The sequence below is a fragment of the Trichomycterus rosablanca genome, chromosome 6, assembly GCF_030014385.1.
Source record: "Trichomycterus rosablanca isolate fTriRos1 chromosome 6, fTriRos1.hap1, whole genome shotgun sequence".
Taxonomy (NCBI): Eukaryota; Metazoa; Chordata; class Actinopteri; order Siluriformes; family Trichomycteridae; genus Trichomycterus; species Trichomycterus rosablanca.
Genome location: NC_085993.1, coordinates 36,811,724 through 36,834,750, shown reverse-complemented (window position 1 = coordinate 36,834,750; position 23,027 = coordinate 36,811,724). Strand labels below are relative to the sequence as shown.

The 23,027-nt window shown below is 40.4% G+C and overlaps 1 protein-coding gene across 1 annotated transcript in view; it reads left to right on the top strand.

Annotated features, from left to right (window-relative positions):
* Nucleotides 1–23,027, top strand: part of zgc:92360 (uncharacterized protein LOC436988 homolog) — a 24,292-nt gene extending 1,265 nt beyond the window's left edge. Inside the window, exons 2-11 of the mRNA XM_062996906.1 lie at nt 3,167–3,297; nt 6,620–6,711; nt 9,531–9,613; nt 9,752–9,864; nt 12,901–13,047; nt 15,006–15,089; nt 16,828–16,890; nt 20,400–20,471; nt 22,248–22,479; nt 22,755–23,027. Coding sequence (XP_062852976.1) covers nt 3,167–3,297; nt 6,620–6,711; nt 9,531–9,613; nt 9,752–9,864; nt 12,901–13,047; nt 15,006–15,089; nt 16,828–16,890; nt 20,400–20,471; nt 22,248–22,479; nt 22,755–22,783 — 1,046 coding nt within the window. The 3' untranslated portion in view covers nt 22,784–23,027. The remainder of the gene's footprint in view (nt 1–3,166; nt 3,298–6,619; nt 6,712–9,530; nt 9,614–9,751; nt 9,865–12,900; nt 13,048–15,005; nt 15,090–16,827; nt 16,891–20,399; nt 20,472–22,247; nt 22,480–22,754) is intronic.

Below are 23,027 nucleotides of genomic sequence, written 5' to 3'. Positions count from 1 at the left end.
CGGGATGTACATACAACATGGTGAGGTGTTTACTTCTGCACTGAAAACCAGTACAGCACACACTGTTATGTCATTACCATGTTATTCATTGCAGCGCTGTAAATGATCCAACTCTAAACAACACTCGGTCAGTGTGGGTTTTATGTGGGTCAATTTTCAATACTGGACAAGGTTAAGGTCAGTGACAAACAGAGTCAACAGAGCAACATATTGGCTGCAGTCCATAATTGTACATCTGTAACATTGTGTTTATAGAAAACATTGGACTTAATGCAACTTTATACCATGTACATATCCATGGAAGGATTTTTTTCACTGTCTTACTTCAGCAACTTGACAAAGTACCCGAAACATTTTAATACAATGTGAAATGTGAAAGAAATGTTTTGTTTTAGGAAATATGTCAGAAATGTCCTTTAATCTCTCACAGGCATTTAGACTCAGTTCCTCTCTACAAGAATGAACATGTCAGGGGAGAAAATAACTTCATGTCAGTTGAAGCAAACAGTAACGTAGATGTTACCTGAGATGCAGATTAGGTCACAAAAGACTTACAAACAAATTACCATATTACTTTTTATTTAATAAAGTCTATAATTTTATCAGTGTTCAATTGCTCAGCTTTCATTTCTATACGTCCAAGTCCCAGTCCCAGAAAGAATACTAGAGATACAATATAGGTTTTATCAGCATGCAGGCGCACACAGTATTTGAACATATGGCAAGACTTCAGACCCACCATAACCCTGACCATTTTACTAAGGTTGAATGATTTATACTGTATTAATGAAAAAAATGACTACTTATTTTATTTCTGCCAATCACCCTTATTAACAATATACCTATATACAGTACATCAACAAAATATTTGTACTGTGTGGATCAGAGGATTTGTTTAGGGTGGACTGTAGTTAATAGGTTTTAGACTGACATAGGCAACAAATTAAAGAGATATTCAGTGACTGATGCTGCATACAATGTTATACTGCATTTACACAATCAGCAGCATGATGCAAGAAGACACTTGGAAGTTATTAATATTCAATAACAGCTGAGACTCTTATTAATAGTCAATAAGACTGTTACAAAATGCAAAGTGGGCAGAGTCAGCGACACAGCAAAGCAGAGTTATGTATTTTGTAATTAAGGATTATAATTAGCAATCAGATTCATATTAGATATTTCATCCAAAATTATTGAACAATTAAAAACAAAAGATTTATTGTTTTCACTATATCAGAACATAAATTAAAATATCATTGCATGATTCTATATCAGTATTGGCATCTATACTCTCAGTAATGAGAAATAACATTTTGGCCAACAAGGTCATTTTTTGACTGTAATTTACAGTGAAATATCCAGTGCAGGAACCACACTAGATAGTATTCTTTCATCAAGTCTCCACTTAGATGTTATGTGTGTTATGATATTCCTCAATTTATTTAATTCAGGTAGGTAGAATGCTAGTGACCTTTGAGTAGGTTTGGGATGACAGGTGCATCTTAATTACCATATTTAACTTTGAAGAACTGCTAGGTACAGACTGTTTAAATAGGTACATTCTGAATGCTGAACTTATGTTCATTGTATTTATGTTACATTAACATACATTGTTGTCATATTAAGCTTTTACAATTGCCTTGATTTTTTATGACTCTTGATGACGCTCTTCTGTATCACTTTAGTATATATTGTTCAGTAAAAGAAAAATATATATATATATTGTTCAGTAAGCAGAAAATTTATTTATTCATTGTTTTCCCTAACTGCTCTTTTTTGGTCATGGTGGGTCAGACTCTTGGGTGGGCAGAAGGTAGGAATATACCCATATACTGATTTACCCTTACCTAGGTGTAAAAATGCGTAAAAATACTGGAACACCTAGATAGACGAAACATGTACAGAAGCCAAACGCCTATTATGTACTAACTGTTGTGTCCTGGTCAGCTTTACAGTGGTTCCAAAGTTATTTCAGGAAAACCTATGCTAAAACGTGTAGAGGTAAAGACTTACCCCAGGTCCCTTGGACTCGTGTCTTTTTTTTGTCATGTGCCCAGTCTAACATTTGTGCCACCCACCATGTCATCCCATGAATAGATTATGAATCAATTTCACACAAATGCCTAACACAAATAAACTTTGCTACAAGTGTGTGTGTGTGTGTGTATGTGTGTGTGTTAGTGGCTTATTTAAATCACAGCATTAAGTGAATAACATAAATCTGCAGGTGTGGTTTTGTGTTTCATCTGATAAGCATAGCAGGGCAATGTTTCAGAGAGAGACTAAAGGAGGGAGAAAGGTGGTATACAGTCTAAATCTGAATACATTTTTGGTAATACAGTATTAAAGTCAGCTGTTTTAAAAGCAAACCATAAGAATCACATACAAGCTAGAAGAGATTGGTACAGTCCGAGCATTAGTATGATATAACATTATGTGAATTGCATTACGTAAGTCTCTCTGGAATTTGTTTTTACAAGCCAAGAACGTTTAGGTGAAGCAGCACTGCACTGCTCATGTGTATAATGCTGGTGAAAATTAACTTGAGTGTTGAAAAGTTGGGACGTTTAATAAAATGCAATAAAAACAAGAATCTGTGATGCATTTAATCTATTAAAACTTAATTTAACTGGCAAACGAACAACAAAAAATAAATAAAATAAAATACTGTAACACCCTGGCACACAGTAACACCCTGGATGGTGCATCAGTCCATCACACAAACACACACATTCACATATAGGGCAATTCAGTGTCTCCAATTAACCTGACTGCATGTTTTTGGACTGTGGGAGGAAACCGGAGCTCCCAGAGGAAACCCACGCAGACATGGGGAGAACATGCAAACTCCACACAGAAAGGACCCGGACCGCCCCACCTGTAGATCGAACCCAGGACCTTCATGCTGAGAGGCGACAGTGCTACCCAAAGAGCCACCATGCTGCCCCTACATTAAGCTGTTCATTTTTATTCATTAAAGCATTATGACTTGGCAATTTGGTTGACAATAAACCACTGACTAATGATGGTTGGTTATCGGTTAATAGAAATTGCCATCTTTAATTGCCACTTTAACTCTTTGTTTAAAGCTTAAAAACCTAGCAAACAAAACTCAACAGGAGAAAAAAGTATATGGCTAACAATCCTCTTATTTCTGTCTTAGATCCAGAATGGGGATCGTGTTCGTTGGGAGTTTTCATTTGCCTAATCTGTTCAGGAATTCACCGGAACATTTCCAACTCTGGAAAGGTTAAATCTCTCCGTCTGTCACACTGGGAGGATTCAGAAGTGCAGGTAACTCCTAACATCGTCGGCTCTGGTCTAATCTCTGATTAGCATCTCTTAACTGTACTGGTACCACTGGGTGAAATGCAGCTTGTGCCAAAATACACACTGTGAGTGTGGAGTATTAAATGCTAAGTTTCCATTACTTGCTGGTTGCTTAACGACAATAACAGATTTCTATCGGGAATAAACACCTGGCTGCTCTGTGGTGACCAGCATTTGTTACACAATATAGCCAAAAGTATGTAGACACTATGAATAATTCTTGAGTTTAGGCATTTTAGCCACAGCCATTGCAAACAGGTATGTAAAATAAATTCTATAAAATAGATTTATAGTGCATGTTCACAAAAAGAGCAATCATAGCCATCATATTTATTCATCTATTCAACGCAAGGCATTATGAAGGCTCAATGCCGAGCGACAATAAAAGCTCCTACATGTTTATAGTAGATTTTAAAACCTAAAAATGCATTTTATTGTATTATATATATACTGTATATATACAGTGTATCACAAAAGTGAGTACACCCCTCACATTTCTGCAGATATTTAAGTATATCTTTTCATGGGGCAACACTGACAAAATGACACTTTGACACAATGAAAAGTAGTCTGTGTGCAGCTTATATAACAGTGTAAATTTATTCTTCCCTCAAAATAACTCAATATACAGCCATTAATGTCTAAACCACCGGCAACAAAAGTGAGTACACCCCTAAGAGACTACACCCCTAAATGTCCAAATTGAGCACTGCTTGTCATTTTCCCTCCAAAATGTCATGTGATTTGTTAGTGTTACTAGGTCTCAGGTGTGCATAGGGAGCAGGTGTGTTCAGTTTAGTAGTACAGCTCTCACACTCTCTCATACTGGTCACTGAAAGTTCCAACATGGCACCTCATTGCAAATAACTCTCTGAGGATCTTAAAAGACGAATTGTTGCGCTACATGAAGATGGCCAAGACTACAAGAAGATTGCCAACACCCTGAAACTGAGCTGCAGCACAGTGGCCAAGATCATCCAGCGTTTTAAAAGAGCAGGGTCCACTCAGAACAGACCTCGCGTTGGTTGTCCAAAGAAGCTGAGTGCACATGCTCAGCGTCACATCCAACTGCTGTCTTTGAAAAGGTGGGGGGTCAGCCTGTCAGTGCTCAGACCATACGCCGCACACTACATCAAATTGGTCTGCATGGCTGTCACCCCAGAAGGAAGCCTCTTCTGAAGTCTCTACACAAGAAAGCCCGCAAACAGTTTGCTGAAGACATGTCAACAAAGGACATGGATTACTGGAACCATGTCCTATGGTCTGATGAGACCAAGATTAATTTGTTTGGTTCAGATGGTCTCAAGCATGTGTGGCGGCAATCAGGTGAGGAGTACAAAGATAAGTGTGTCATGCCTACAGTCAAGCATGGTGGTGGGAATGCCATGGTCTGGGGCTGCATGAGTGCAGCAGGTGTTGGGGAGTTACATTTCATTGAGGGACACATGAACTCCAATATGTACTGTGAAATACTGAAGCAGAGCATGATCCCCTCCCTCCGGAAACTGGGTCGCAGGGCAGTGTTCCAGCATGATAATGACCCCAAACACACCTCTAAGACGACCACTGCTTTATTGAAGAGGCTAAGGGTAAAGGTGATGGACTGGCCAAGCATGTCTCCAGACCTAAACCCAATAGAACATCTTTGGGGCATCCTCAAGCGGAAGGTGGAGGAGCGCAAAGTCTCGAATATCCGCCAGCTCCGTGATGTCGTCATGGAGGAGTGGAAAAGCATTCCAGTGGCAACCTGTGAAGCTCTGGTAAACTCCATGCCCAGGAGAGTTAAGGCAGTTCTGGGAAATAATGGTGGCCACACAAAATATTGACACTTCAGGAACATTCAATAAGGGGTGTACTCACTTTTGTTGCCAGTGGTTTAGACATTAATGGCTGTATATTGAGTTATTTTGAGGGAAGAATAAATTTACACTGTTATATAAGCTGCACACAGACTACTTTTCATTGTGTCAAAGTGTCATTTTGTCAGTGTTGTCCCATGAAAAGATATACTTAAATATCTGCAGAAATGTGAGGGGTGTACTCACTTTTGTGATACACTGTATATATATATATATATATATATATATATATATATATATATATATATATATATATATATATATATATCATGTCAATGTCATGATTGGCATTTACTTGCTGCCATTGCTGAAAAATGTAGTTAAACCAGTTTATCATGAACTTGCTTTTATAGGGCAATATACACCAATCAGCTATAACATTAAAACCACCCCCTTGTTTCTACACTCACTGTCCATTTTATCAGCTCCACTTACCATATGGAAGCACTTTGTAGTTCTACAATTACTGACTGTAGTCCATCGGTTTCTCTGCATGCTTTGATAGCCCCCTTTCATGCTGTTCTTCAATTGCCAGGACTCTCCCAAGACCACTACAGAGCAGGTATAATTTAAGTGATGGATGATTCTCAGCACTGCAGTGACACTAAGATGGTGGTGGAGTGTTAGTGTGTGTTGAGCTGGTATGAGTGGAGCAGACACAGCAGCGCTGCTGGAGTTTTTTTAAATACCGTGTCCACTCACTGTCCACTCTATTAGACACTCCTACTTAGTTGGTCCACCTTGTAGATGTAAAGTCAGAGACAATCGCTCATCTATTGCTGCTGTTCGAGTTGGTCATCTTCTAGACCTTCATCAGTGGTCACAGGACCCTGCCCAAGAGGAGCTGATGGCTGGATATATTTTTGGTTTGGTGGACTATTCTCAGTCCAGCAGGGACAGTGAGGTGTTTAAAAACTCCATCATCACAGCATTGCTGTATCTGGTCCACTCATACCAGCACAACACACACTAACACACCATCACCATGTCAGTGTCACTGCAGTGCTGAGAATGATCCACCACCCAAATAATACCTGCTCTGTAGTGTCCTCTGAGAGTCCTGACCATTGAAGAACAGCATGAAAGGGGGCTAACAAAGCATGCAGAGAAACAGATGGACTACAGTTAGTAATTGTAGAATTACAAAGTGCTTCTATATGGTAAGTGGAGCTGATAAAATGGACAGTGACTACAGAAACAAGGAGGTCGTTTTAATGTTATGGTTGATCGGTGTAGATGTTTAATTATGGTGTTTATTCTTTAAATAAATTTAAATGATCTTTTACAAAATTATTTTTACTCATGATTCTTTTCTTATTAAGTGTAATATTATTTATTCACAAATATGCAATAACATGGTGATTAAAAAGACAACAATTACTTTTTTTCCCAGCACTGTACATGCCTTCTTCTATGTGTCTTCCCAGTTTATGTCGGAGAATGGAAATGAGGTGGCCAAGAGTAAATATGAGGCCTGTGTCCCTGTTTACTACTACAAACCCACTTACAAAGACTGCCAGTAAGTCAGAAGTGCCTTGATCTCACAAGATCACTGTTGAACAGGATGTTTACCAGACACATAGGTCAGAGTGTAGTATGCTGCTAGGCCTTTAATTGTGGGTTAGGTTACATGTCAGATGCTTAGGTACGGTAGGGTTTACACACAGGATAATTAAAATCTATAAAAGTGCACATATGAAAGGAAGAAGATAGTGTAAAATGTACAACAGTAAATAATCATGTCTTTTTGATTTTGTAAAATATGAGTATATATGGAGGGCTTATATATTTTTTTTCACTTATTTTCAATAACCATTCATTTTCTCACCTTGTGTTGTCCCAATTTGGATATGCTCAATTTCCCTTTGCATTGACTGTTTCTATTAACTGCACAACACTCGCTGGCTAAGAAATGCCTCTGGCTAGCACATGCTTATTCTGTCGTGCGATTCAGCCTCCTTATATCTGTTAAGTGGCAGGCTATTTTTTCATAGTGTAGTCCATCTGTTTCTCTACATACTTTTTTAGCCTTCTTCAGTGGTCAGGACCCTCACAGGACCACCACAGAGCAGGTATTATTTTATATACAGATACGATTATATTATATTAATTATATTATATTAATTATATTATATTATATTATATTTTTATTATTATATTATATTACATTATATTATATTATATTATATTATATTATATTATATTATAATATATTATATACAGAGACGATCGCTCATCTATTGCTGCTGTTTGAGTTGGTCATCTTCTAGACCTTCATCAGTGGTCACAGGACACTGCCAACAGGGCGCTGTTGACTGGATATTTTTGGTTGGTGGACTATTCTCAGTCCAGCAGTGACAGTGAAGTGTTTAAAAACTCCATCAGCACTGCTGTGTCTTATCCACCCTTACCAGCACAACACACACTAACACACAGATGGACTACAGTCAGTAATGGTAGAACTACAAAGTGCTTCTATATGGTAAATAAAGCTGATAAAATGGACAGTGCGTGTAGAAACAAGAAAGTGGTTTTAATGTTATGGCTGACTATATATATATATATATATATATATACTGTATATAGTAATATACAGTGTATCACAAAAGTGAGTACACCCCTCACATTTCTGCAGATATTTAAGTATATCTTTTCATGGGACAACACTGACAAAATGACACTTTGACACAATGAAAAGTAGTCTGTGTGCAGCTTATATAACAGTGTAAATTTATTCTTCCCTCAAAATAACTCAATATACAGCCATTAATGTCTAAACCACCGGCAACAAAAGTGAGTACACCCCTTAGTGAAAGTTCCTGAAGTGTCAATATTTTGTGTGGCCACCATTATTTCCCAGAACTGCCTTAACTCTCCTGGGCATGGAGTTTACCAGAGCTTCACAGGTTGCCACTGGAATGCTTTTCCACTCCTCCATGACGACATCACGGAGCTGGCGGATATTCGAGACTTTGCGCTCCTCCACCTTCCGCTTGAGGATGCCCCAAAGACGTTCTATTGGGTTTAGGTCTGGAGACATGCTTGGCCAGTCCATCACCTTTACCCTCAGCCTCTTCAATAAAGCAGTGGTCGTCTTAGAGGTGTTTTTGGGATCAGTTTCCGGAGGGAGGGGATCATGCTCTGCTTCAGTATTTCACAGTACATATTGGAGTTCATGTGTCCCTCAATGAAATGTAACTCCCCAACACCTGCTGCACTCATGCAGCCCCAGACCATGGTATTTCCACCACCATGCTTGACTGTAGGCATGACACACTTATCTTTGTACTCCCCACCTGATTGCCGCCACACATGCTTGAGACCATCTGAACCAAACAAATTAATCTTGGTCTCATCAGACCATAGGACATGGTTCCAGTAATCCATGTCCTTTGTTGACATGTCTTCAGCAAACTGTTTGTGGGCTTTCTTGTGTAGAGACTTCAGAATAGGCTTCCTTCTGGGGTGACAGCCATGCAGACCAATTTGATGTAGTGTGCGGCGTATGGTCTGAGCACTGACAGGCTGACCCCCCACCTTTTCAATCTCTGCAGCAATGCTGACAGCACTCCTGCGCCTATCTTTCAAAGACAGCAGTTGGATGTGACGCTGAGCACGTGCACTCAGCTTCTTTGGACGACCAACACGAGGTCTGTTCTGAGTGGACCCTGCTCTTTTAAAACGCTGGATGATCTTGGCCACTGTGCTGCAGCTCAGTTTCAGGGTGTTGGCAATCTTCTTGTAGCCTTGGCCATCTTCATGTAGTGCAACAATTCGTCTTTTAAGATCCTCAGAGAGTTCTTTGCCATGAGGTGCCATGTTGGAACTTTCAGTGACCAGTATGAGAGAGTGTGAGAGCTGTACTACTAAATTGAACACACCTGCTCCCTATGCACACCTGAGACCTAGTAACACTAACAAATCACATGACATTTTGGAGGGAAAATGACAAGCAGTGCTCAATTTGGACATTTAGGGGTGTAGTCTCTTAGGGGTGTACTCACTTTTGTTGCCGGTGGTTTAGACATTAATGGCTGTATATTGAGTTATTTTGAGGGAAGAATAAATTTACACTGTTATATAAGCTGCACACAGACTACTTTTCATTGTGTCAAAGTGTCATTTTGTCAGTGTTGTCCCATGAAAAGATATACTTAAATATCTGCAGAAATGTGAGGGGTGTACTCACTTTTGTGATACACTGTAAAAGTAAAATATTATCTCTACACTTGACTTTATATAATAAATACTACCATAATACCATATATGTCATATTTCCATATTTAATATTAATATTTTATTTAAGGTATTTGTATCTATACCCGTGTGTATTTTCAGGGTCCTGAAAGAGCAGTGGATCAGAGCCAAATATGAGAGGCAGGAATTTACCCAGGACAGAAAACCTCTTGTATACGAGGAGGGTGAGTATACAATTGACACTGATCTCAGACCAGTTTACTGAAACACAATCGCATGTAACCATAATACAGAAAAAACACGTAGAAATTATTATTAGCTGCTGAACTGACACCTTTTTATCACACGCCGTGTAATTACAGGAACCAGAGACGGTGTTCTGATGAAAAGGGGGCGAGATAATGGGCAGTTTCTCAGCAGGCGATTCGTCCTGTCTGAAAGGGAGGGCACGCTCAAGTACTTCACTAAATATGACGTGAGTTTTACACATGTACAGCCATATACATTACTATAACTATATGGTATAATATACACCGATCAGCCATAACATTAAAACCACCTCCTTGTTTCTACACTCACTGTCCATTTTATCAGCTCCACTTACCATATAGAAGCACTTTTTAGTTCTACAATTACTGACTGTAGTCCATCTGTTTCTCTGCATGCTTTGTTAGCCCCCTTTCACCCTGTTCTTCAATGGTCATGACTCTCACAGGACCACTGCAGAGCAGGTATGATTTTTAGGTGGTGGATCATTCTCAGCACTGCAGTGACACTGATATGGTGGTGGTGTGTTAGTGTGTGTTGTGCTGGTATAATGGATAAGACACAGCAGCGCTGATGGAGTGAGAATAGTTCACCAACCAAAAATATCCTGCCAACAGCGCCCCATGGGCAGTGTCCTGTAACCACTAATGAAGGTCTAGAAGATGACCAACTCAAACAGCAGCAATAGATGAGCGATCGTCTCTGACTTTATATCTACAAGGTGGACCAACTAGGTAGGAGTGTCTAATAGAGTGGACACGGTATTTTAAAACTCCAGCAGCGCTGGTGTGTCTGATCCACTCATACCAGCACAACACACACTAACACACCACCACCATATCAGTGTCACTGCAGTACTGAGAATCATCCACCACCTAAATTATACCTGCTCTGTGGTGGACCTGACCATTGAAGAACAGCATGAAAGGGGGCTAACAAAGCATGAAGAGAAACAGATGGACTACAGTCAGAAATTGTAGAACTACAAAGTGATTCTATATGGTAAGTGGAGCTGATAAAATGGACACAGTGTAGAAACAAGGAGGTGGTTTTAATGTTATGGCTGATCGGTGTATATAGCCTGATGCTTGAACGTTTTGAACATCTCATTCCCAGACCATGGGCTTTGTGGCTATAGGCTTCTGGGAAGATTTGTCAAAAGAGCATTTGTGAGGTTTGGTACTGTGTTGAACGAGAAGGCTTAGCTCACAATCGATAGTCCAATTCAGGTCAGGGCTCTGTGAAAATCACTGGAGCTCATTTACACAAAATATCTCTGTGAATTTCAGCTTGTACACATAAGGTCATATATAGATATCACCTGTGAGCAATAGGTGTGGCTGAAGCACCTGAGGGAACATGTTTTATTAGCTGTAGTACTTTTACTCTTTATCTACACCATAATTTACCTCTTGTACAAGCATTATTTTGATTTATAACTTACATTTACAACATATTTATTTTTAGTTCATTTTTATTAACCACTTTATCCTGGTCAGATTCTCAGCGGGTTCATTTTCACTGGGAAAACACTGACATAACATTATGACTACTGACAGGTGAAGTGAATAACACTGATTATCTCTTCATCACGGCACCTGTTAGTGGGTGGGATATATTAGACAGCAAGTGAACATTTTATTCTCAAACTTGATGTGTTAGAGGCAGGAAAAATGTGCAAGCATAAGGATTTGAGTGAGTTTGACAAGGGCCAAATTGTGATGGCTAGACGACTGGGTCAGAGCATCTCCAAAACTGCAGCTCTCATGGTGTGTTCCTGGTCTGCAGTGGTCAGTATCTATCAAAAGTTGTCCAAGGAAGGAACAGTGGTAAACTGGCGACAGGTCATGGGCGGCCAAGGCTCATTGATGCACGTGGGGAGCGAAGGCTGGCTCGTGTGATCCAATCCAACAAACGGGCTACTGTAGCTCAAACTGCTGAAGAAGTTAATGCTGGTTTGGATAGAAAGGTGTCAGAATACACAGTGCATCACAGTTTGTTGTGTATGGGGCAGCAAAAGGGGGACCAACACAATATTAGGAAGGTGGTCATAATGTTAGGCCAAATCGGTGTAGATGCATTAATGCTGAAACAGGAAAGACCCTTTCTAACCTTTTGATTATATAATAGATTTTTTTACTCATGCTAGGAATAATTTTGCCTAAAAGACTTGAACTTATTTTTTTGGGTCATTTAACTTTTAGCCATATAGTACATATTGTACGTGGCTGGCTTAAATCTAATTGTTCGGTGAGGTAAATCTGCTTATAAGGGGTGCTTGGGTGGCATTACAGTCTACACAGACACGATTGGCTATGTGTAGGCCAGGATGTCCAAAGGACTGAGATGGATTGGCCCTCTGACTACGGCATTCCTGCTTTGCAGCTGTAGCCTAGTGGTTACGGTACTGGACTAGTAAGAGCCAATCAGGTGGCGCAGCGGTAAAGTACGCTAGAGCACCAGAGTTGGGGTTTCGAATACATTGTATCGAATCTCAGCTCTGCCTTCCGACTGGGCTGGGCGGTTGCATGAACAACGATTGGCTGTTGTTCAGGGTTGGGGGTAAAAAGTCGGATCATAGGTCCTCATAACTGGTGCAACTGCGGCTCCTGCTGGCTGACTGATGGCGCCTGCACAGGGCTGAGGAATAATGCTGATGGAGGTGTGGCCCTCCATACACAGTTCTCGTTGGTGTATGAACTCGACTCGTGCAGGTGAAAAATGCAGTCTGTACTGACTATACATGCCGGAGGGGGTGTATGTCAGTTGAGAGGCGTCCTCAGTGAAGGGTCAAATCTGTATAGAGGACGCATTCAGGGTAATTGGACACGACTAGATTAGGGGAGAAAATTGGGGAAAATAGTGGGAAAAATGAATAATTAAAAAAAAAAGGTACTGGACTAGTAATCAGAAGGTTGCCGGTTCAAGCCCCACCTCTGCCAGGTTGCCACTGTTGGGCCCTTGAGCAAGGCCCTTAACCTTCAATTGCTTAGATTGTATACCGTCACATCTGTTAAGTCTCATTGGATAAAAGCTTCTGCTAAATGCCGAAAATGCAAATGTAAACCTGACCTCCTGTGACCCTGACCACAATTAATTGATTGATGAAAATAAAATGAATTAAGGAAGTTATTTTCGAATAAAATAGTTATGTTTTATTTTTTTCTCCAGGTTGTCTTTGTGTAATACTGTATATTTAGTCAATTAGAGTTTTAAGCAATGACTGTTTATTTTGTTTCCACAGGCGAAAGAGCCTAAAGCTGTAATAAAGGTGGACACCGTCAATGCCTCCTTTCAACCAGACAAAATCGGCAACCCAAACGGCCTCCAGATCACCTACCTTAAAGATTACAGCACGCGCAACATCTTCCTGTACCATGAGAACAGCAGGGTATGTCACAAATAAATAAATAAACTATACAGATAAACATATAAATATAAACTTATAAAATGAAATTAAAATTGACAAACAGGGGCACCCAGGTGATGCAGTGGGATATTCCGCTAGCACACCAGCGCCCAGATTCTGAACTCCTCGGTTTGAAACTCGGCGTTGCCACCGGTCGGCTGGGCGCCATCTAGCAGGCATAATTGGCTAGGGCGGGATGACCGGACTATGTGGGTGGGGTCTTCAAACACTGAGTAAGGGCCATGATTACCAGATAGAGGCTTCTGTGCAGAATGCATGGACGAAAAGAAGGGGTTTGATAGCACTGCACACGGGTCGGAGGAGGCATGAGCAGCAATATACCCTCCTCGAATGCAATCAGGGATCCCCCAGCAGCGGAAGACAAATTGACTACGCTACATTAGGAGAAAAATGGAAGAAAATGCATAAATAAAATAGAAAAAAATAAAAAATTAACAAACAGGAATACGGTATCAGTAGAAATTTTCATTCATTGAAAAAAAAACCCCAAATAATTAACTAGTCAATAATTAACTGAGCTGTTTTGTATCAGTATAGAGTCTGACTACATGTTAAACTCAGTATGTGTGTACTCGGATCTGTGTGTAACCTTTATAAGCCAAGATCCAGGGATCCAGGGTTTGAATCTCAGTGGTACTGTTGGTACTGAGCCAAGTTGGGCTCCTGGACAGACATGATTGGCCAATGGCTGGCACTAGGATATATGTGTGTGTGTGTTTGTGAAAAAGGGTAAGGTCCAAATAAAGCATAGTGTGTCTCTCTGTGTGGAAACGTGATAAGAAGCAGGTATTAAGAAGCTGCAGGTGTGCATATATATGGTCTGTGTCTCTTACTGGCCAGCACAGGTTGTGGTGCAATCAGCAAGGGGTCTACAGTGGATGGGTTCGATATGACCAAATATGGTAAGAAAGTAAAAATTGCTATAAAAACCGTCTGGGCGCCCTGTAGCGGGAATAATTGGCAATGCCTGCAGCAGTCAAAACTGGCCATTGAAGTCTGCAGGTAGGGAAAAGACCGGACCGAAAAGTGGGTGGGGACTTCAGAGCTGTGCAAGGACCCTGGTTAATATCCAGAGGCGGCTGTACAGGATGTGGAGGAGCACAGAGATCAGGGCGTGTCTGTCTGGGCGAATTAACCAAAATGTATGGGCGAATAAGAAGGGATTGTGGACTGCGCATGCGTCGAAGGGAGCGTGAGGCAGGCAGAACTACCCTCCGTGGACACGACCTGAGTCTCCAGCAGCAGAAGACCAGTTGACTAGGCTAATGACTAGACATAGCATTATGACGACCTTCCTAATATTGTGTTGGCCCCCCTTTTGCTGCCAAAACAGCCTTGACCCGTCGATGCATGGACTCCACTTGACCCCTGAAGGTGTGCTGTGGTATCTGGCACCATGTTAGCATCAGATCCTTTAACTCCTGTAAGTTGCGAGGTGGGGCCTCCATGGATCGGACTTGTTTGTCCAGCACATCCCACAGATGCTTCCTCAGCAATTTCAGCTACAGTAGCTCGTCTGTTGGATCGGACCACACGGGTCAGCCTTCGCTCCGCACGTGCATCAATGAGCCTTGGCCGCCCATGACCCTGTCGCCGGTTTACCACTGTTCCTTCCTTGGACCACTTTTGATAGATACTGACCACTGCAGACCGGGAACACACCAAAAGAGCTGCAGTTTTGGAGATGCTCTGACTCAGTCATCTATCCATCACAATTTGGCCCTTGTCAAACTCACTCAAATCCTTACACTTGCCAATTTTTACTTCTTCTAACACATCAATTTTAAGGATAAAATGTTCACTTGCTGCCTAATATATCCCACCCACATGTGTGTGTTATAAAAACAAACAAAAAAAGAAAATAAATTAACTTCACAAATGTTTATCTGACCATCTCTCTCTCTCTCTCTCTGTATTAGGAAATAGTGGACTGGTTTAACTCGATCCGAGCGGTACAGCTGCACTACCTTAAGGTAGCTTTTCCTGGGGCGTCTGACATAGAGGTGAGTTCTTACAGGATGTTGATCACTCACTCACACAGCCTAGCACGTTTTATTTATAGTCTACCCTTCTTCTTCATTTTACTTCCTCTTATATGCTTATATATCACTTTACTCTCACAGATATGCTATTGTTTAAAACTACAGATCTATTTCTATTGTCAACAAAAAAAGAACGATAAGGATAATAAAGTAAAATCTGTGTGTGTGGGGGGGACTGCAGTATAGTTAGAAATATTAAGAGAAAGGACGTCTGAGGAACAAATACATAATTCTTTCAGGATCTGAATGCAGTTATCTAAAAGGGGAGTTTTATGTACAGTATATTGAGGAGAATTATTAGTGTGGGTATCGCCAAGCAAAAGTGTACTATGGACCATTTAACTAACTATTTAACCAAGCCTTTTTTGTGTTTGTTTGGGTTTCCACTGGGCATTCCAGTTTCTTTTCACTTACTAAAACATGCATGAGGTGGACATTTCATTTGTCCCAAAGTGGAAGTGAGTAAATGTGTAAGTGGGAAAAGCTCTGCGATAAATTTCCACCTTGTCTAGGGTGTATTAGTTTGGTTTGACAAAGTAGGGCCATAAACTTTTATGAACATCCCTTTTGGAACATTATCCTGCTGTACAATCCAATTACACCCCAGTTTCAGCTCACAAACAAATGACCTTACATTATTCGGAAGAGTTTTCAGATAGTGTGTGGAATTCTTCATTCTCCTAATAAAAGCAAGTCATTCAGCTCCTGATGCAGCAAAGCACCCTCACATCGTCACACTGTATATCATATATGATGATGATGTTCTTACTATTAAATGTTGCATTGTGCCTGACCATAACGTGGCATGGCAGTATTGATATTTCTCATGGCGAGCACTGGTTTCCTTGTAGTCAGGTTGGGGAGTTGTGACAGGCAACCCTAGCAGTTATTATTATTGTTATTATTTTCATAATATACACCGATCAGCCATAACATTAAAACCACCTCCTTGTTTCTACACTCACTGTCTATTTTATCAGCTCCACTTACCATATAGCAGCACTTTGTAGTTCTTCAATTACTGACTGTAGTCCATCGGTTTCTCTGCATACTTTTTTAACCTGCTTTCACCCTGTCCTTCAATGGTCAGAACCCCCACAGGACCACCACAGAGCAGGTTCTATTTAGGTGGTGGATCATTTTCAGCACTGCAGCGCTGCTGGAGTTTTTTTTAAATACCGTGTCCACTCACTGTCCACTCTATTAGACACTCCTACCTAGTTGGTCCGCCTTGTAGATGTAAAGTCAGAGACGATTGCTCAACTATTGCTCCTGTTTGAGTTGGTCATCTTCTAGACCTTCATCAGTGGTCACAGGACGCTGCCCACGGGGTGCTGTTGGCTGGATGTTTTTGGTTGATGGACTATTCTCAGTCCAGCAGGGACAGTGAGTTGTTTAAAAACTCAAGCAGCATTGCTGTCTTATTCACTCATACCAGCACAACACACACTAACTCACCACCACCATGTCAGTGTGACTGCAGTGCTGAGAATGATCCACCGCCCAAATAATACCTGCTCTGTGGTGGTACTAGGAGAGTCCTGACCATTGAAAAGCAGCATGAAAGGGGGCTAACAAAGCATGCAGAGAAACAGATGGACTACAGTCAGTAATTGTAGAACTACAAAGTGCTTCTATATGGTAGCACAATTCATTTACACCACTGTATTAACTTTTTCCTTGTGTTCTTTGTCTTTAGTTAAAACCCAAGCTGACACGGAACTTCCTGAAAGAAGGCTACATGGAGAAGACAGGACCAAGGGTGAGCCTCTCACTCTTATCAGATTGTAAAGAAATAACTATTTATAGCATTATGAATAAATTTATTGCACTGAAGGTTTAACCATTATGAGCTCACATAAACTGTGGGAAAAAAATGAACTGCACGGAGTAATCAGAAAAGAAACAATGTGGGCACTAGGGTGGCATTGCAGGCTGATATGCTAGCCCACCAGCATAGAGAACCAAGCTTTACATACGCAGCTGGCTGTGTCTGAAGGAGGAAAGGTTGGATTGAGAGTCACCATGTCTGCTTTCACCCTGTTCTTTAATGGTCAGAACCCCCACAGGACCACCACAGAGCAGGTATTATTTATTATTTAAATACCGTGTCCACGCACTGTCCACTCTATTAGACACTCCTACCTAGTTGGTCCACCTTGTAGATGTAAAGTCAGAGACGATCGCTCATCTATTGCTGCTGTTTGAGTTGGTCATCTTCTAGACCTTCATCAGTGGTCACAGGACGCTGCCCACGGGTGCCTGTTCGCTGGATATTTTTGGTTGGTGGACTATTCTCAGTCCAGCAGTGACAGTGAGGGGTTTAAATACTCCATCAGCATTGCTGTGTCTGATCCACTCATACCAGCACAACACACACTAACACACCACCACCATGTCAGTGTCACTGCAGTGCTGAGAATGATCCACCACCCAAATAATACCTGCTCTGTAGTGGTCCTCTGGGGGTCCTGACCATTGAAGAACAGCATGAAAGGGGGCTAACAAAGCATGCAGAGAAACAGATGGACTACAGTCAGTATTTGTAGAACTACAAAGTGCTTCTATATGGTAAGTGGAGCTGATAAAATAGACAGTGAGTGTAGAAACAAGGAGGTGGTTTTAATGTTATGGCTGATCAGTGTATATGGATCAAAGTTGACTTGCAGGAAAGACAGTTTCAAGAAGGTGTACAACGGATTATTTCTTGCCATGCCACAGACAGTAATTGGAACAAGGATTACACCCAGAACCAACTGTATCAGTGCCAGTCCCATCATTATACAGTCCATAAAAAGGCCCATTTGGTCACTTGTACAAATGTTCTGCAAGACATTAATATTAGTGGGAGCTGTTCAGTCTCTTACTGTAAGTTGTGAGCAGACAAATAGATTTGCTGTGCACCATTGATGACTATCACATATCATTCAGCACAATCTGAACTAACTGGTAGAACCAGATTGTAAAGCTTATGTCTGGAATTATGGCTGTGACTGTGGTCTTCACATTCACAGAGCTTAAAAATGAACATTGTGTGAACATACAAGACAAGTAGCTACTTGTGTGTGTAGTTTTTGGGTGTTGGTGTACTCATTGTTTATTGTAAGTCTTTAATGTGGAGCAAGTGGTTTGTTTGGAGACATTAAAGGTTTATTCTGGTTTCATGTGAAAGAAATCCTTGTGATTGTACATCAAGCAATGAAACAAAACAAACTGTCAAATTATCTATACTATTATAATACTACAAATCTTTTATACAAGTCTATACAAGTTTATACAAGTCATTTTATACCACTTCTTATTGTACTAAGCATATGTAATCCTAGTTTACTGTTGAGCATGAGGGCTAGGTTTTTAATTGTATAACATTTAGCAAACTCTTTATCCATGTTTTCTCGGGCCAATTTAGCTGCTAAAATGTCATAATTGTGTGTGTATATTGTAGGGCTGCCACTAACGACTATATTTCTATCAATTAATCTATTTGATCGTTTAATCTAAATGATTAATTTTCTTCTAAAAAATCTTCTTTTACTTCAACAACAAACTGTATGGCATAATGACATGGCACAAAACTAAATGTAAACAGGGTTTATGTCCACATTATCAAATTCCCAAGTGCTCCATATTAAACAAAGTGCATCATGTGTTTATGGCATTCCGTACACAAAACAACAAAGTGCTTAAACTTTGAAATAAAATAGAGGTGGGCACGTCTCATTAAGTCCACCGTACAGTAAAGACAGAATGAGCCCAGATTCTAACCTACACATTCACTCCAAACTTACTTCAAATTCTAAGCGATGTAAACAAAGTGGTAAGCGTTATGGCGTTAAGGCACATTCATATGAGAAGCTTTTTGTGCTTTGATCACCGTGGCAACCGCAAAAATCGTGAGCCCAACAGAGCTATAGCGTGGCGTGTGTGAACGCGCCCTAAATGCGCTAAGAAATACGATATTCCAAGATCTCCGTGATTAAGAAGCTTAATGAAACAATATAGAAGTAAAAATGTGCCCTAACTGAACTCGAGTTGGGGTTTCGAATACATCGTATCGAATCTCAGCTCTGCCTTCCGACTGGGCTGGGCGGCAGCATGAACAACCATGGGCTGTTGTTCAGGGTTAGGGGTAAAAAAGTCGGATCAAAGGTCCTCATAACTGGTGCAACTGTGGCCCCTGCTGGCTGACTGATGGCGCCTGCACAGGGCTGAGGAATAATGCTGATGGGGGTGTGGCCCTCCATACACAGTGCTGTATGAACTCGACTCGTGCAGGTGAAAAATGCAGTCTGTAATGACTGTACGTGCCGGAGGGGGCGCATGTCAGTTGAGAGGCGTCCTCAGTCAGCGGTGAAGGGTCGAATCAGTATAGAGGACGCATTCAGGGTAATAGGACACGACTAGATTAGGGAGAAAATTGGGGGGGGGAATTATTTAATAAAAAAGAAGCTTAATGAAACAATATAGAAGTAAAAATGAGCCCTAACTGAACTTGCTAAGGTATACTGTATTCTAGGATCTCCACGATTAAGAAGCTTAATGAAACAATATAGACGTGCAACATCACGCTAGTGCTGCTTTGGTACCATCAAAGCTTTGCACAGTGTGCAAACCACATTTTTGTTTTGTGCCAGATTTAAGTATTCCCAAACTTTTTATTATTTGGATTTTGGAACATTTTTAGCTTTTCTTTGAAAGCTCTCTACAATCGGCTTCTGACTGCTGCAGATGGCATTTCTTAAGACTGCGTTTAATGCCGCCAACCAGTGACCGGACCAGATATGACCTAGGTCATGCACAAAAGTGTCGACGTCATCGACTAGGTCGACCAATCGCAGCAGCCCTAGTATATTGGTGTCGTAGACACAAAACGTGTGTGCTCGACTGGCTTGCCTGTAGTCAACATCTGTCTAGTATTTGAAAATGCAAATGGCCCCAAAATATAAACACTAGATAAAATAAGCTAACAGAAACATAATACCTACATAATATATGTCTTGCCATTAAATGACACATATGTGTTAAGACATGGCGTTAAAAACCAAATAAATAAATAAATATTGTCTTGCATCAAGCAAGAATGACAAAAAATCCACTTGCAAAACTGCAACAATTAGTGCCCTCAGTTCCCAAACCAATAAAAGAGTCCTTTTGTAACAAGGGTGTGTAGACTTTTTCTATCCACTGTACATGTTTGAACAGCAGTATGAGAACAATATTGATGCTCTTTCTCTCTCTTACTCTCTGTCTATTTCTCTTTCCCCCTTTCAGCAAACAGAGGGATTCAAGAAGCGCTGGTTTACCTTAGACCACAGGAGGCTAATGTACTTCAAAGATCCTCTGGTAGGAATCCTCTTGATACCTTTCTCAATTCAATGCAGACAGAAATGCAGAATAAGGAATTCTCGAAATGAGCTGTGCAGGAAAGGTTTCTTGACAAGAAGGAAGTGTGTGCTGGTATGCTGTTTCTAAAATCATCAGCTGGTATGCTGTTTCTAAAATCAAGTCATCTTTGATGATAAAATTACACTGCAGCTAGACAGATAAACCAAAGAGAAAATGTTAGAGCAGTTTCTTTACTGTGTGAATTTTCCTACCTGAATTTCTTGTGCCAACATGTCTTACTGGTTCAAGTCAACACTTGAGGCTGTCCTGGAACTTTCCTCAATGCAAATCCATATCAGGTTAACTTTTACTATTTGTTTGAGTACAGTATTACAGGATTGTGTACCTTCTATAATAGTGTCTCTTTGTATAAAAAGCCAAAGCCAAATAAACAGCGTCAATGACAGACAAAGGACCAAACAACAAGCAATGCAACAAACACCCAAAGCCATTATAGTTAGGGCCCTACTAAATTCACAGAAAAAAATGTGCTTAATTTCATGGACCTTGTTTTTCAGAAATCACAGATTTCATGGATTTTTGAAGAAAAGTGCCAGATTTTACAGCAGTCATTAAATTACACTCATAAATTGAATGAAGCTACAATACACAGCACAGCCTACCTTAAGGGTTAAATGTAAACCTAGAACATCCAGCGATGGTGTGAGGCTTTATGTTCAAAAATTCTTGTCTGTGTTTTGACACTGCCCCTCCCCCCCCCCCTAACTAACCGACTAACCGACTAACCGATTGCTAACTAAATTGTGGTAAAATTGCCAGAACCGCCTCATAGTCCAAATTACCCAATAAACATGAGGCACTTGAATGCAATGCGATTAAAAAATCTCAACTCGCTAAACACAAACCTTACATTTTGAGGGAAACTGCTCATATCGCGGTTCGTGATTCGATTTTCACAGCCGTGAATTAGGTAGGGCCTTAAGTGTGTGAGAAGACTTCAGCTCAATATGAAGACAACAAAAGTCATGACAAAAGGAAAGGCCACTATCTTAACCATTGAGGTGGTGGACAGCTTTTGCCCAAAGGATCCAGAAGGTATGACAGACTGGCACTTTGCACTCCTGCTAGAAGGGATGGGAACCTGGCATGTTTGCACCAAAAATGTCCAGAACTTACAACGGACTTAATCACATACTGGACTGAACAATGAATGAACTCCAATTATTTTTTTGCTAGTTATAACTTTCAGTTCAATTTAATTTTGTGTTCGTATGATTTGTGTAAATCCTATTTATTTAAAGTATCCTCCAGGCCACCCAAAGATGATGGGTCCCTGCTAAATCTGGTTCTTCTTAAGGTTTCTTCTTGTAATTTTAGGGGAGTTTCTGCTTGCCACTGTCACCCTCGGCTTGCTCAATAGGGTTTTTTTGGTCTGTTGGTCCTGGATTCTGTAAAGTTGCTTTGAGACAATGTCCATTGTAAAAAGCGCTATATACATACATTTGACCTGACTTGGCAAAACAAAAATGAAATGGAAACTGGAAAAGATCTTTAATAATCATTTGTCTCTCCAAGAAAAGATCAGTCCATACAATGTCCAGACTAAGCTAACAGTTGGAGTTAAGCTAATGCATTGTAAAATATGTAAAACAAGTTCCCACTTTTATTTCTTTGAATGTAAGTATTTTTACTAGTAGCTCTTAAACAGTAAACACTAAGTGTAACACTATATACTATAATTTTATAACATATTTTGTGTTTGTGTGTCTCCAGGATGCATTTGCTAAGGGCGAGGTGTTCCTGGGTCACAAAGATCTGGGTTACAGTGTCAGTCCTGGCTTACCCACTGGCACTCAAAAAAATGGCACTTGGCAACACTGCATCACCATAGGAACACCAGAACGCAGTTTCCTGTTTACCTGTGAAACAGAGGCGGAGCAACAGGATTGGTTAAAGCACTTTAATTATGCCATCAACCTGCAGATGTCACCACAGGAGTACAGCAGTAAATGATTTATCATGCATATCTGATTACTGATTTAAAGTGGGAATTAATATAATTATATTTGTCAATTGTATGTTTTTCATTTTTATAATGAACTTTTATGGAGGGTTCAAGACTTCTATGATATACTGTAAATGCTTTTTACAAGTGTCTGTTTGGACGTCAGCTGTATTTACCATGTCCACTGAAATCCCCGTTTTAATTTCCACCTTATACAGTTATGCATGCGCTTACAAGATAACTAATGTTCCTTCTATTTGATATGTGTTTTGCAGTGGAGGCCCTCTTCAAGCATAAACACTGATGGATTTGTTCATCACTGACCCTGAACTGACCATGCCTCTTCATCCTCTGCAGTTCAAAGCCTTATCAAGTCTTAATGAATGAAACACTACTTCTTTAATGCATATTAATATTTTAAAAAGCGTCTGTCTATAGTCTAAATCAAAATGTTTGTAAACAAAGAGATGGTGTAAATTTTTTTTGTCAGATTCTTTCAACTTGACTGTCAGTAGTCAATGGCTTACTGTTAACTGACAACCTTATAT